Source organism: Cryptomeria japonica, chromosome 8 (genome assembly GCF_030272615.1).
Source record: "Cryptomeria japonica chromosome 8, Sugi_1.0, whole genome shotgun sequence".
Classification (NCBI taxonomy): Eukaryota; Viridiplantae; Streptophyta; class Pinopsida; order Cupressales; family Cupressaceae; genus Cryptomeria; species Cryptomeria japonica.
Genome location: NC_081412.1, coordinates 54,152,592 through 54,169,497, shown reverse-complemented (window position 1 = coordinate 54,169,497; position 16,906 = coordinate 54,152,592). Strand labels below are relative to the sequence as shown.

The window sequence follows — 16,906 nt, the reverse complement described above, 5'->3', positions numbered from 1 at the left end:
TTTGCTAGATAATAAGAAAGATTGGACAACTGTGTATGGTGGACGTAACCCATTTTGGGTGAACCACGTTAAATCTCTATGTTATCTATGTCCTGTTTTACTCCTTTATCTTTTGTATTTAAATCTGCATATAATTGTTAGTTCATATTTGCTTTGGATTTGCTAGAAACCCTAACACATACCTATATAACCCAATGGAGTGGATGAGGAATTAACACTAGGTATTGTAGAATCAACCATATGCACATTCAACCCCAAAATACCAATACAAACCTGAGAAATAGAGGCATCATATTGACTATCCTAAAGAGGTGCATCTACCAAGAGCACATGGCTCTTGACAATCATGGAAAATGCCGTCAATATCTCTAGGCATCTCTTTTCTGATATCAATGTGTATCTCAAAGTACTCAAAACATTCCCGGTCTAGGGGAGGACATTCTCTTGATTTAGGAAACCCTCAAAGTCTCTCAGATTCTTCTCCACCATGTCTATTTTCTCAAAATAAAAAATGATGGTGGAAACATGATCAATGATAGAAGGAGAAGATAGGGAAGAGTTACTTAGATAACTAGGTTGTGAATCAGGTGGATAAGGGCCTCCGGTGAGAATGGAGTTAAGACGATGAGAGGCCAAGAACTCATTAGAATTAGGTAGATGATCGTCTTGCATCATGCCGGCTAGAGGAGGACTATAACTATCAAGGGGAATACTCCTCCTGGAAGGCCTCCTAACTACAACTCTTATTGAAATCCGAGTCCTAAAGCTTGTAGACAAGATACATGACATTCAGGACCACACTAAAGGGACATGAAAATGTTTGGAATGATAGAGCTGGTTTAAGTTAAATGAAAATGTTAAAAGGAAATGCAAGAATTCAAACTGAATACAAATATATATATATATATATATTTAAAATTTTTGAAAACTTAAAAGCTTATCCAATAAATTGAATAAAAGGAAAGATGCAAGCAGAAAAATTTTCACGTTGAGTTCACCAAAATGTAACGGAGGAAATTTGCTACCTCAAGGATGATGAATCCTCAAGAACAAACTCTCCCTCTGATATGTCATTAAACTAGAACTAAGGTGAACCAGAGGATAATATGATTATGATAAGGTGATAGAAAGCCAAGATGACTCTCTCGATAGCTCTGATAAGCCTTTTTCCTTGGGATGAGTGTGCAGAGCTGGGATGCCAATGTGGTGCCTAGTCGTCCTGTACAGATGGAGCGTAGAGTTCGAGTAGAAATTTCTAGGCAAACTGACATAAGCTAAGTGATTGTGAGAAGATGCTGAAATAAACAAAATATGAATTCAAGTGAAAAAGTAAGAGAAAGTAAAGTAATTCTTATAAAGTGCCTGTGATATGAATCCTCCTACAAGAAAATCTCTTCCTCATGATGACATACCTACACACATGCAAGAGAGAAAATGTTTTGGGTTGTGTTTTGGATTCTGTCTAAGTCAAACCCCCATTTTGGTGTTTCGACCTCCACAGACAACCGAAGAAACCACGAGAATAATGAAAAGATAAAGATAATTGGAAAATAAAGTAAAATATTGGAGAATGATATACAAAATCAAAGAGAGGGGAAATACGATAACTCCCTTTATACAACACTTATGGTAATGATGATGTGATTCTTTTGAAGAGCTACAAAAATGGTGTTCTTGGTGTCAAAGCTATAGAAGCTATCCAAAAAATCGTCGGGAGCTCCAACCTACAAAAGATTATCAACCTGTCAAGAGAACTCTTTAAAATGCCTCCGAAAATGGAAGATAAAGGACTTGGAAGGAAATTGGACGTCGGTGGGAACATGTAGAGGCATTATGATTCTTTCCAGCTATAGGCATAAAGCCCAAACAACCACGTACAAACTTTTAGATTCACAGGTTGTGAGCGCGCCATGCAGATATCTCCACATCACACCCTAGTCCCAGAATGTGACATGTTGGTAGAGTTGGTAATGCATTCACTTGAAGCTGACAAGGATGAACTGTCTAGACAAAAGGACAAAGGTGGTGAATCTCGACCTCTGATGACATTGAGGAAGGTGCCATTTGTTCCAATAATCTCTAGGGGTGAGATTTTTTATATTACAGGTTTACATTCATAAACAATTAAATTGGTAGCAAAGGTGGATTGTGAACATAGTTATTTAATATTATTTTCCCCATTTGTGGATGCCTAGAATGAGATAATTAGTGAGTTAGGAAGTGGAAAAATGATAGACCTTTGGGCTTCCCCAAGTGGGCACTTAGAAGAGGCAATATATCTCTTAGTATTTCATCATTTATTACATTTAATGTAACATTTATCTTGTAATATTGGGCACCTAAGTTGGAAGGAAATTATTGCAACTAAATCTAGTGTGTGTTTGAATTTCATAGAGGTAATTCAATGGTTGTGGTCATTTGGAATGAAGAGCCTTCTTTGCATAGATTTTTTGTTTGTTTTGGGATTCTTACGATTATGTAAATTTAGCTATTTCGATGTAGGAACAGTTGAATGTAGAGTTACTCTAAAAGAACAACATAAGGTGGGAAGAATAAGGAGGTTGTTAATATTTACATGTGTTTCCATGCTGGAGGAAGAGAGGATAATTAAAGTGAATTTATTGTGATCAAACTTATTATTGATAATGCATCCTTGAGCTCTCTTCTCAGTGGAGTTTTTTAATGCAAGGGCTTGTCTACATAAACCATGTATTATGTGGTGTTCTTATGTTGCTGATGTGTTCCTCTTTTCTATTATATTATGGTAATTTTATTCATTATTTCCTATTTTTATAAGTTCACATAATATATGATTACTAAGAATGATATGCAGGCTATTTTTTTACATAGTTAAGACGATAGATCCAGCATGGTTTTTTATATTAAGGAAATTTAATTTTTAGATTTGCATATGTCTTTAGATTTGAATGTTGTATTTTTTGAGCCTTGTATCTCATCTTTTGATTGGATTATTGGATGGAGATTGATCTTCACAATTTGAGGTATTGAACCTATTTATCGCATTGATAGAAACAATGAAGGGGAAATTGTATATGAATGATCATATCTAACCTTTAGGTTAAGTTTTTCTTCTTCCATAATAGCCCAATTAGTTCACTGGTTTCTTCATTAAAAACAGGGCTAGATGGATAAATATTCTTGATGATCACTTAGGAAAATATTTATTTTGGTTACACTATCAATAATTTATATTGACTTGCTTTCAATTCTGGTGAAAAAAGGTCAAAGTGAATATTAGATTTCATTAGTAGATAGATATATAGTGATGTGATAGTATAGGATAGATTGAATGTTGAAGAAAAAGATAGAGAAATAAGAATTTGACTAAAAATATTTTTTTCTAAAGAACATGGTTTGTATATTTTGATTAGTTAGTCACTTATCATGATTCTCAATATACCAATAAGCAACATAGAGGTAAATATGATGGACTATTTCATCATACTTGTTACCTCTATAATATCTATGTATGATATTTATCAACCATGGAAGGCCCTGAGAACTAATGAGATAATTAAATTATCCAATCTAAAAAATGTTGTCAACATTAAATAGGTCTAATATTTTTTATGATGTATATACACGTGTATAATATACATTCCTTAAGAAATTAAACTAGTAATGCCATGACTATTGGTCTTAAGATGTAGAGTGTAATAATTTTAAGATCAATACTACATTAAATAGTAAGAATATGTGTTCTTGTCAATCTTCAAAAGTATATTTTGGTTAATGTCTAAATAATATTTTTGTACTTTCATAAATTTTATTTTTCGCTTGAATTAAAATTATTAGGTTAATATTAAGAGGTATAGAAGCTAAACATTCCCTTTATCACTAAAATTTGAAGGGTCTTTTAGTTCAAGGAAGTATTTAGGAGATGTTGTGAATATTTAGAAGCAACAAACAAAAGAAAGGATGAAAAAGAACCCTTGAGCTTCCCCAATAATTGAAAAGTTTTAAAGGAGATATCAAATTTTCCCTTCGGTATATATGAAATGGGGTGCACCCTTTATTTTCCCTTGGGTATATATTCGAATAGAAAACTCTTGGAGGCTACAAATTTATGGAAAAATCCTACAACAATTCATATTTAATTTCTAGTTTAGCTCTAGCCTTGCACAAGTCTACATTTTCTTTTAAATTAATTATTTTTACTATCTTTATATATGCATACTCTATAATTTTGATCCACATGGTTCTCTCTAGTTTTCACTTTTATTAAGAGTATGGACAAATGATTGGCATAGATAGGTTCTAGGGGAAAAGAAAATGTTTGGGTTTTATATTTTAAAGATATTATAATTGCTTACTAGACTTGCCTCAGATATACATCTACTCTATTTCAACCAGGCTAATCTCATCCGCTTCGTTAAGAACAACTTTAGCAACTTCTTGATTTTTAAGAAACTTATGTGCAATCATTCTAAATCTTCTAGAAGTATTAGAGCTATTTTTATTTCCAATTGCTATGTATTTTCAACCCCAACTCTAATGTTTTTTTGGACTCGATCGAATTAGAATATTTTGTTTGTAATATAAGGTGTAAATTAGATTTGAATCTTAATAAAAAGACTTAATTAAGATTAAACTTTGTGTAATATTTTAAAAAAAACTCAAATATACATCCATAAGAATGTTTCCCTCAATTTCTTCTCTTCAATAATGAATAAAGAAGTTTTCCACAAAAAATGTGTTTTCTTAATTTTTGGGATAGGTGACAACAAAACTTTTGACTTTGAATAATGTGATAGAAATGACTCATCTTTAACAATGGCATGTAGGTGTATTATTTCAAGGTCTTTGGACTTCAATATGGTGGAAATGGCTTATTTAGAAAGGTCACCTTCAAATGAACATTAATAATCCCAATCTTGATTTCCAATGTATATCTTCTAATTAACACATTGAATCGAATTTATATAAATGATTCAATAAAAATTAGCCAGATTTTAACGAAACTATATTTATCCTTCATAGGCTTAATCTTTCTCATTTGACCTGTTGTGAGATTATGAGGTTTACATCTATCAAGACTTCAATTTAATAATTGTATAGCTATATTTAAACATTTTTTTTAAAGTAAAATCTGTTAACTTAAAACACTTGTTTTTTTATTATTAATATATGTGTCAATTACTATTAATTAAAAGATGTAGCACATATATTCACCAAAAAAAAGAAAAGCAACATAATGTCACCCCTCAAAATCAAATAGGTAGAGACCATATAACTAAATTAGAGTCACATGAGCACAACCTAGATATCAAAATACCAAATAAACAAAATAACAAAGAAACATGAAAACCAACCACTTAAGTGGTGAGAGAAATCATAAAAGGAAATGGAAGGGGATCTCGATCATCTAGTTTTTCTCATTTATTAGCAAGGTCTAGAGTGACGTCAAGAAGAGACCACCCGTCGTAAGCAATAGCTTCACTTTCTTTTCTATCCTTATCATCACGAACAGACAAAAGAAAAGCTCTTAGAAAAATCACGTCAACCACCACCACCTCTAAAAAACCGCCCATCCAATAACCTCATCCCCCTTAGAACCCCACCCAGAAGCAAAAACACCACATGGAGGAAAGGCAAAAAACCACTAAACAGAACCAATCCCACCACTGACTTTATGAAACACTTTTTTAATTTACTAAGAATAGATAACCGTCGGGAAGTGTCGATCGTCATTATTGCTCCAGTGTTTATGCTTCATTGCAAGTGTTAAATACCCGTAGATTAGATATTAATATCTAAGGAAAACTACATAACTACAGACAAGGGCATGAAGCACGTTTTAAGAATCGCCAGATGCCCTCCATGAAAACCATAACACGAGTAGGAAGAAAACCGAGTGTGGGGATAAGTGCGGCCCCCAGTCTCAAGACGTCAGGGACAGAGAATATATTCTCTGGCTTCGCAATCAATGCATTTTGTCCAGGTTACATTCACGTGGAATACAGTCTTTTATATATGTGTGTGTATGGATTGTTGTTTTTTTTACATCATGTTTATTTTTATATTGGTTGATCAAATAAAAATTGAAAAAATTTACAAATAATAATACGAAAAGATAAAAAGAGAGTAAATGTGGTTTACAATGTTAGATTTAAAAACTGTGTTATTGTTTAATTTATCTTAAGTTATTCACATGTTTTTATTTAGATTTGTGAAATGTGAAACATAAAATAAAAATTGAAAGAAAGAATATGTATCATAAAATGCATATCTTAATAGAAAATTTGAAAAGGCTGTTAAATTTAATCAAGGTTACATTTTAGGGAATACAAGTTTAGACGATAAAAAAAATCATCATCTAACTTAACTTTTTTCACTTTTTTTTGTTTAGACTTGTATACTATAAAATATTGAAAAATAAAGTAAAATAGAGCATGTCATAACAATGAATATCATATAGATTATCTAATGTTTTATTTTTTAAAATGCAAAGACCAAAAAATTTTAGTATTATGTCAAAGAATACTACTTCACAATTATATATGCACTCACTTAAACATTACTCTTGGCCACTTTACATTTGACCAAAGTTAAGATCAAGTGACAAAACAAAATTTCTAGAACACATTGACACCTTATAAATATAATGTAATGAAAGGGTAGTTGGTTCCAATTAATATTTTACATACATTGGTAGTTAATGTTGTTTTTTTCTATTTTGTTTCAAACAATATAATGTAGGGGTGAATTTACAGAATTAAACTATTACATTAGAGATATTAAGTAATTTTCTGAAAGAATTTAGAATGTACATATGAAGTACTATAAAGATTAAATTGTGTGCCTTCAAACGTAAAATAGGTTACATGCTTCATTTTGTTAGTCTTGTATTAACTATACAACTATTGTAATAAATGTGTAGCATACATATATGTGTTCTATTTTTTTTCCATGGTCCATTTAGTTAATCCAAGGTAATATAGATGGATTCTTAGGACATATTTCCATACTCCAAGGTTTTACAATAGAATGTAACATTTGTCATCTTTATGATGAATTACAAGAAAAATTCATGTGCATTTATTCAACTACAATATTCAAGGCTCCTATGCATTATATAATGCTCTTAATTTTTTTATGTTTTTCATATATGATAAAACTTGACATATTGCTAAAATAATTCACTCATTTATTTCATGTTGTTGTTTGATATAGAATGATTCCTTTCTTTTATAGAATTTTGAGAAAGTAAATATGTGAAGGCGCTAACCAATGATGTCTTGTAACACACATAGAAACAATTAGGAGGATCCATAGTAGATTAATGTAACAAGTTCTAAGAAATAGAACTCAATGAAATCCTAATTATGGCATTTGCAATGATGAAGTTTAAATATTTCTTATAGTATTTGGATGAGAAATAAATATTTGATACATAGTTTTAATAGGTCCTTGTAATGGAATTGTCTAGGTCACATTGCATTAACCAATGATATTTTTTTAAATAATGTCACATGCTATAATATGAAGTGTGGAAGCGCAAATATCAATATACAGGCTTAATAAGAAATATTTATTATTCAACAATGATAATATTGTTTGAACATTAATAATCTAATATTTTAAAATGCTAACCATTAAAATTATTGAACTCTAGAGTAATAAATTATTTTTTCAAATACTTTTAAATACCCAAAAACTAACAATATAAACATGAAAGAAATATGTTTGGTATCAATGCAAGATTACAATTACACTTTGGATACTCTTACATCATATACACTGAATCGTTGAAAAGATGATCCATTCACTTTGGGGTAGCTAATTGAGAGAAAATGTAAAACCATAATTTTATATATCTATATTAATTATTCAATTTCCCTTAACTTTCATTTCTCCAAATATTCCACATGGTTCTTATTCCTTGTACGAGTCTTTCCCTATTCGTTGTCTAACATCTATTAAATTTTGCTTGTTGGTTTAGAATTTGATTTCTTGAATCACTTTCTTTATGTTATTCTTCCACTTCACCTTTACGATCTGCAAAAAACCATATTTATAATTTTAAACAGTAGTAATACACAATATCCTGAAGGCAACTCTACTCCATTCAACTTACCATAATTAAAAAATTTCACCTTAATCTAATTCTATTTATGCCTAGAATTATTTCCTTTTTAAAATGTATTATCACTCCATCTCCAATGTCACATTCCTTATGTCCTCTTGTCATGTCATACTTTTTCTTCATACTTATTAATCATGTTTTCTAATTGATTTGTTATCTTGTCATGTAACATACTCGTGATCTAAAAATTAATCTTCTTTAAAATTATTGTTCTCTTAATTTATATTTTTCTTAGTTGTCATATATTTATTGGATTATTTTTATATAGTATCTCAAAGTTAATTTTCCTTGTACAACTAAACTATTTACTAAATTGTGATATGTAAACACTACTTCAATGTCATATCTCAATTACTTATCATTTCACTTACTAAACATCTCAATAAATTATCTATATTCATTTGTTATATTTTTATCTATTATCCATAGATGATTTGTTGAATTAAATTCTAATTTTCTTTTCATATTTTTCCATAATATCATTTGATGAAAGCTAAGAATACCTATTAGAAAATATACTTATTTTAAACCAATGCAATCTCATAGTGTCCTTAAAAAATTATGACATAATTGTAGTTTTTTAGTAAACTTTTTGTATGGTAATAAAAAAATATTGTTTGAAAAACCTATCAATTATGATAAATATATAATTATTCTATATTTTGTGAGGACTATATGGGTTAGTTATAATAATATTATAACAATGTGTTATAGAATGTACATGCCATTATAGATATAATCTTCAACAAGACCTTTAGTTATCCTCAACGTAAAATCAAGATGATTCTTTTTAAACCTTGTTCACTATGATTTACCTATGAGCCCACTTTTAAATGAGTTTAAAGTTAGTTGGAATGTTTGTACAACTTTTTCCCTTAGAATGATAATCTCAAGCTCATCTTTGACTATATGTATTTTATTACACCATTTGACTATTTTTTCCTCCTCCACTTTAGTTAACACTTTTGGAGCTAGTTAGCCAATGTGCTAGTAGGAATTTTCTCAATTTATTTGCTACATTCATCATTGAAAATTTGTCATTATTGACCTCTTTAACTATTCATTTTGGAGAGAGGAAGGACTCATTCTTTTTCCTACCTGTGTTGGTAGTTTATGTTGACATCTGCACTTTTTGCTTGAGTTCTAGCCTTGGCTTCTTCCTATGTTGTGGAATTTTATGGGCGATCCTTGTTGTTTGTTATAGTCCTTTATTGTTGTTCCTTAAGGGTCCAGTGGATATGCATGCTCTATTATTATTTATTCTCAAAGACCATGTCTTGTTGTGGTTAGTGTCTTTTTCTATTGCTTTTTTTTTCCTTTCAAGCTATTGGCTTGGGTATTTTTCTGCCCCTTTGGCATATACTTGTTGCAGATCTATTGAGTGGGGAGGTTTTGGGTTTGTTCTTAAGCGTGAGCCTAAGGCCCCTGATCATTTAGGGGTAGCTTTTTTGGTCTATTGGTGTTTTTGGTTAAGGGTCTTTTCCGTTGTTGTGAAAGAAATTTCTGATTTGGTTGATGTTGAGATTGCTCGTTATTTAGCTATTATGCATTTTTAGTTGAGGGTCTATATTGTGTTTACCTTAGCTTCTCTTCACGATTTTCCTATTCAGGTGGATAGGTCTTTTATGGTGGTGGGGACCTTATTTGTGAGTTTGGCTAGGGCGTGGTTCTTCATTAGTTGACCTCCTTTCCTCCCTGTCCTATTGAGGTGGAGAATGCTAGTGTGAGAAAGGTTCTATGTTTCTGCCATTTTTTAGGGTCTTCATTGTAAGATTGTTGTTGACGTATGTTTTCTAGTCTTCTTTCTTTCTCTTTCTATTGAGGTGGAGACTTTGGAATATATCTTTCTAAAGGTTGTGGGAGCATGTTCGATACCATTTATTTTTGTTTGCTTCTTGTGAAAAGTTGGTAGATGGTTTCAAAATTCTTTCCTAAGCAAACAACTCTCTAATGTTTTGCTTTAGAGGGCTTGGTGTGTTTGGGCTGCTACTTGTCTGATTGTAATCTATTAACAATATTTCACTTGTGCATTGGATTCCAGATCCTATCAAAACCTACTACAAGAAATGTTGAGTCCCCTTAAAACCTATTTTACCCCTAATAAAACATAATATTAAATATTTGAAATTTTTATTACCTACCAACTCTCTTCGTAAAATATATCCTCTTTATGCAATGATTATGTCCATTATCATAGATATTTGAGCCTTACAATTTTAATTGATTAATAAACATATACCATATTTTAAACATTGAGTGGTCCCACTTTTTCGTTTATATACCAACTCGGTGGGTACAGGATCCTGCACCACATTTCTGGCCTTCTCCCTTTTCTGCCCCGAAATCAGATCCCCATAGCAGAGCTCTTGTCAATATTTTCCTGTAATATTATGGCAACCATGAGAAACTTCTCACAGGCTGATGGAGATACGATCACCATTCTCAGCATTGACGGAGGAGGTGTCCGGGGGATTATCCCTGCAACTCTCCTTCAATGTCTTGAGGAAAAGCTTCAGGTATTTATTTCTCTCAGATCTAACCCATTACATATTCTAAATTATTTCTACTGTTCTCACTGCTTTTACGGCTTTTTCTCACTTAACTTGTATCTGTTGATAGAAACTGGATGGTCCAGACGTTAGAATAGCAGATTATTTCGATGTCATTGCTGGGACAAGCACTGGAGGGCTAGTTACCGCAATGTTAACTGCTCCAAATGAGGAAAACAGACCATTGTTTGCGGCAAAGGACATTACGCAGTTCTATTTGAATGAAAGTGAGAAAATTTTCCCAGCCGCAAAGTAAGTGCCCTACTATTTCTAAGCGTTCTCGTTTGGTAGAATAGAAAGAAAATTAAAACTGTGTAGGCGACTAAGTCTGTTTGATGAATCTTTATCAGCCGTGGAAAGGTGCATTCAGCAATAACTCTTTTCAGAGGCCCTGCATATGATGGCAGTTATCTGCATGATCTTGTGAAAAGAAAAGTAGGTGATGTTCGACTGGACGAACTAGTAACTAATGTGGTGATCCCAACCTACGATACTCAATTACTACAGCCCACAATTTTCTCTACTTTTGAGGTACTCCTTTTTCTATCTATCTTTCTTGAATCAGAGTCTGTTAGAACTTTTTTTTTCTTTAAATAAATAGATCGTCATATGTATTGGGTTATCTACAGGCCAAGCGAGACACATCAAGAAATGCAAAGTTATCAGATGTATGCACTGGTACGACGGCTGCCCCAACATTTCTTCCTCCTCATTATTTTGAAACAGAATACCCCTCCGGCAAGTCTATAGAAAATCTGTCTGGCAAGCCCATTGACAGCACCAGAAAGTTCAACCTGATAGATGGAGGAGTGGCTGCTAACAATCCAGTAATATTTCTTCCATTGATTCCACTATTTACTTGTTAATTTCTACTTAGCCATGACTAACTCGAATGTTTTCGACTCTACTTTCAAATAACATTTGCAGTCACTAATTGCTGTCAACGAAGTGAGTAAAGAAATAAAGAGTAAATCCAGCCAACCAGTTGTCCAACATTCGGACGAGGTGAATTAGTTAAAGAGCTAAACATTATTTTGACTACGTGATTTCAACAATTTTTTTAACGGTTAGCGTTTTTCAATCAGGAGAAGATAAATATTGTGGTGTTGTCCCTTGGAACTGGATACCAAATGTCATCGTACAAAGCCACCGATATTGCAAAATGGGGAAAGTGGGAATGGGTCGATCACAAAGATGCTGTGCCACTGGTCGACACTTTCATGCAATCAAGTTTAGATATGGTGGACATTTACGCCTCCTTAATCTTCCAATCCTTTAAGACTGGAAAGAACTTTGAGCCTGGAAGGAACTATATCAGAATTCAGGTGAATAAATTTCTTCACCTATACAAGCTCTTTACCTATAAACTTTAAAGTGATCTTTAACCGTACGTTGTTTGATTTTAGGATGACAACTTGGAGGGAGATGCAACCTCTACTGATAACTCTTCTGAGAAAAATCTTAAGGAACTTGAAAAGAGAGCCAATTATCTCCTGAAAAAGGATGTTGGCAGAGTCAATTTAGAGACGGGAACGTTTGAGCCAGCTCCTGGTAAGGCTAATGTTAGCAACAGAGAAGACTTGGAGAGGTAAACATCTATATAGCGATTCACTCTTTGTTAGTTCCATTCTGAAATCTGAAACAGAGAAAGTATTAGTCAATTGTTTGAATATTTATGACGGTTTCTTGAATTCTGAGCAGCTTTGCTAAGAGACTCTCGGACGAAAGAAAGTGAAAATATTTTTCAAGGGCGTTCAGCCAAAAAGGGGAATGCCAATAAAGGAATATCTTGCTTAGATGATATATTGTATAATAATGAACTCAGAAGTAGGATGCAATTGAAACCATATTTTAATCTAGCAGACTCTAGGTAATATAAGAGATCATTTTTTATGGTTATAAAAGATTTGAGTTGGATTCAATTCTCTGTTAATGTCAAATTCAGTTCTGAATGTTTTTAGAGCTTCAAACGACAAGATGGATCGCCTCTCGCGAATGTCAAACCAATTAATCTCTACTAAATTTTTATCTGTCCAACGATGTATGTCAACCAGATTTGAGGTATTAAGATTGAAAAAGATGACTGATCTTCTATTATGAATGTCTACTGTTCTAGCAAAATTGATCATAAAAAATATTGTTTCAGATAGCTTTTGTTGCTTTAAAATTTGGTGACTGGTCCTTCCTGAACTGTGAGATTTTTGTAATTGTGTCAATGACATTGATCATTTATTTTTTAAATGCAGATTTGCTAGTAGATTTTTTTCTTTGTTTATGTTTAATATTGTGGAGCGTTGATCTTAACTTCTTTTGGTCTATTTTGTCCATAGACGTAATGTGGTATATATGGAAAAATAGAAACAAGTTTGATTACCAAGGCAAGAACAGAGACCTTACTGAGTCGACTTTTTAGAATCGCTTTCTTACTGATCATTTAATAGGTTACTTAAACTCTGAAGGTTCCTGACGATAGATTCATGAAGACCATTGATGAAGACTTCAGGCAACTAACAAGATGATGTTTTCTAGTCACATGAACAGATAAATATTGCTAATAAATTTAGGAACTTTTTTAGTTCATCAACTTCTGGAATAAGTATTGCAAACGCCACCCATTTGAATTAAGGATAAATACTATCTCAAGGCATTAGGCCACGGCCCCATGCGGCTGGTTAGTTTATTTTGGCTAGCAGCTGCTGCTCCACTTTTTGTGCAATAATTTGTGGAGCTGGTGACCCCATGCATAAAAAAATTGTGCTTATTTTTAAGCAGCCCTCTTAAATGACACTTTTAAATAATATTTTTTACATATAAAATTTAAAAGCAAAATTTAAGGCAAATAAAAAGAAAAGGAAAAAAATTTGGTGAAACCATGTGTCATTTTCTCGATCATTTAATAGATTACTTAAACTCTGAAGGTTCCTACGATAGATTCGTGAAGACCATTGATGAAGACTTCAGGCAACTATTCAAAGAAAAGTTACAAGATGCTGATTTCTAGCCGAATGAACTGATAAATATTGCTAATAAATTTAGGAACATTTTCAGTACATCAACTTCTGGAATAAGTATTGCAAACGCCACCCATTTGAATTAAGGATAAATACTACCTCAAGCCATTAGGGCACGGCCCCATGAGGCTGCTTAGTTTATTTTGGCTAGCAGCTGGTGACCCCATGCATAAAAAAGTTGTGCTTATTTTTAAGAAGCCCTCTTAAATGACACTTTTAAATAATATTTTTTACATATAAAATTTAAAAGCAAAATTTAAGGCAAATAAAAAGGAAAGGAAAAAAAATTGGTGAAACCATGTGTCATTTTCTCGATCATTTAATAGATTACTTAAACTCTGAAGGTTCCTGACAATAGATTCATGAAGACCATTGATGAAGACTTCAGGCAACTATTCAAAGAAAAGTTACAAGATGTTGATTTCTAGCCACATGAATTGATAAATATTGCTAATAAATTGAGGAACATTTTCAGTACATCAACTTCTGGAACAAGTATTGCAAACGCTACCCGTTTGAATTAAGGATAAATACTACCTCAAGGCATTATTGATCCAAACAATGATGATTATGATTGATGTTGGAACTACAACAGAAAGTTAAATGGGTTGTCTTTTCTTTTTTGGCTGCCTAGTTGGGCTGATATAATGTGGCTGCCCTAGTCACATTTTTATTGTAATCAGACATTTCTTCTTTAAGTTTCAATTTAACAAAAAACGATTGGCCAATGTGATATATCTTTTGATAGAAGTTAATTGAAGAAGTGAATTTTTTACTGAAAAAATTTATTACTATTTTCAAATATTATTTTAAATATCTAAGTTAGCATCTAACATTGAAGCTACTTAAATCTTAAAAGGAAGTGATGAACCTAGAAACAAATATGAGATTGAATAGATGTCTATAGTATCTTACATTTATTTTAATTGGATATTGGACAACATAACAAAAGAACATGCTACTATGTTTTTAAAGTGGAAATGGACATAATTGATTTCTAATCATATTATCATATAGAGGAAAGATGACATAGCTTATAGATTTAATTAAATTTCTGCAACATAACAACATAGAAATCGGCACTTCAAGAATATGAAAAAAAAAAGAATTGAAGAAAGATAGATAGAAGAGAAGAAAAACTCTCACATTGAATCCCAACTCATGTTTTTTTTACTAGATTGATGACAATTTTATATTTGCAATATAAGGAGTAAATATAACTTAAAACCTAACAAACACATTAAAATAAGAATAAACCATATTCAATATTCTTAAAAAGTCAAAATAGACATATATAAAAAGGTTCCTTCATTATTTTCTTCAATAATGAAGGAAGGATATTTTCAATTAAAAATGTGTTTTCGTAATTTTATGATAGGTGCCAACAAAACCTTTAGCATTGAATGATGTGAGGGAGGAGTCATCTTTAGTTGACTTCGATATGGTAAAAGTGACTTAACAAGCAAGGTCTCCTTACAATGAAATCTATATATATATATATATAATTGTAGTTAGATAATTTTAGTTGAATATTTATAATTTTAATATTAGTTACCAAAGTAAATCCTCTATTCAATAATCTCAATCAAATTTATATGATAGTTCAAAATTAATAATAAACAACTAAATTATGCTATAATTTCAACATAATGATATTTCTTTATTTCTAGCTTTACTCTCTTTTATTTGAATACTTGTTGAATTATGAAATTCAAATCTACAAAGATTTTAATTTGATGATTGTATAGTTATGTTTAGGAATTTTTCATAAAATAAAGTATTTTTCTTAAAGCTATACCATATGAAAGATTAAAAAATTAGATTTACTATCATTAATTTTATTGTTTTTATTTATTAGCTGATACACTTTAGTTGTGGGGTTTTAATACCAAAAAACTCAATTCTTACCCAAAAATATTATCAACCTCCTATTGATAGGAAATTAAATTGCAATCAAATGGTAACTTTAAATAAACATATTAAAAAAAAATCTTCTCATTCTCACACACAACTAGTAGTTGGAAAATTTTTTGCAAATGTTTTTGCATGCATAATGCAGAGAAGCTTTAGAATAACCACATAATACAAGAGACATGAGGAATCAACCAAGGAAGGGAGAATAGATGAATGATAGGTGGAGAGAGTCTTAGAGAGAACTGGAAAATGATGGTGTGAACTACATGATTTCCCCAACAAGAAATAGATGGTGAATTATGAGAAAACATGGGTTTCTCTTTTAACATACAGAATTTTGTAGGTTATGTTTGTCTATGTCCACAACATGATTTTATAGTCATCACTATTTTGTAGGTTTCAAAATTTGATGATTTATATTTTGAATGTAAGTGTAGAGATTTTTTATGCAACTTAGATAATGTATCGAAGGGGTTATTTTCATGTGCCTTGATATTTTTGTTTATTTATTGTTCTAGTGTTTAATTTTTAGTTTCTAATTTTTCTTTCTCATTCATGCAAACTCTTGTTTGTTTTAAATTTTGTATTTTCTTAGGGTTTGAACTTACGAGCATGGCCATGATGGATTCCTTTTCTTCTTCTACTTTTAATTTCCCTATTTTTAGATTTAATATATACCTCTAGAATCTTCTTTTTATTTTCTAGTATGGGATGGATGCATTTTTTTCCTCTACTTTTTATTTCTTTATTTCTTTTATTTGATGGATGTATCTTCAGCCTTTTTTTAAACTTTTTTGTATGGGATTACATGTGTTAGGGCTATTGTCCCATTAACAAGGCACTACATGTTTATCACTAAAATTCAAGGCAATGGGGATTCACTATGAATTGTATGTTAAGTGCTCTTTGTGCATTTTAAAAAGGTGAGATCTAAAATGCAAAATTATTTGGATTCAAACTTTTCTTCTAACATCTATTTATTTTTTTACTATCCCTAAGTAGGAGCATATATTCTAAGTTGAAGAACTTGAAATTTAGAGCTGATGTTGATATCAATCTTTTTAATTTGATAAAGTGTGTGTAGATTTTGAGGAACTATTTTTTTCATGGACATGAGTGGAGCTGATCTCAAAATAATTTGTGGGCACACCTTTTAGCACATAATATTCATGCTTTATATTATGGAGTTTTGTATAACCATTGTGGCTAGAGACTCCATTTTTATTTTGGTTATTGGATATGAATTTTGGTGATATTTTAGAGATGCATCTTGATATATCCTATATTTTTAGCTTTGAGTGGATTCAACTACTTTGTGCATTTTA

At 31.4% G+C, this 16,906-nt stretch overlaps 1 protein-coding gene across 1 annotated transcript; it reads left to right on the top strand.

Moving 5' to 3' along the window:
• Nucleotides 1–10,506: 10,506 nt before the first annotated feature.
• On the top strand, nucleotides 10,507–12,391 carry LOC131038793 (patatin-like protein 2). Its single transcript, XM_059210173.1, has 9 exons — nucleotides 10,507–10,623; nucleotides 10,727–10,908; nucleotides 11,007–11,187; nucleotides 11,286–11,398; nucleotides 11,435–11,483; nucleotides 11,584–11,643; nucleotides 11,742–11,981; nucleotides 12,063–12,244; nucleotides 12,358–12,391. The coding sequence occupies exons 1-9, from the start codon at nucleotides 10,507–10,509 to the stop codon at nucleotides 12,389–12,391; spliced, it is 1,158 nt and encodes a 385-aa protein (XP_059066156.1).
• The last annotated feature ends 4,515 nt before the right edge of the window (nucleotides 12,392–16,906 follow it).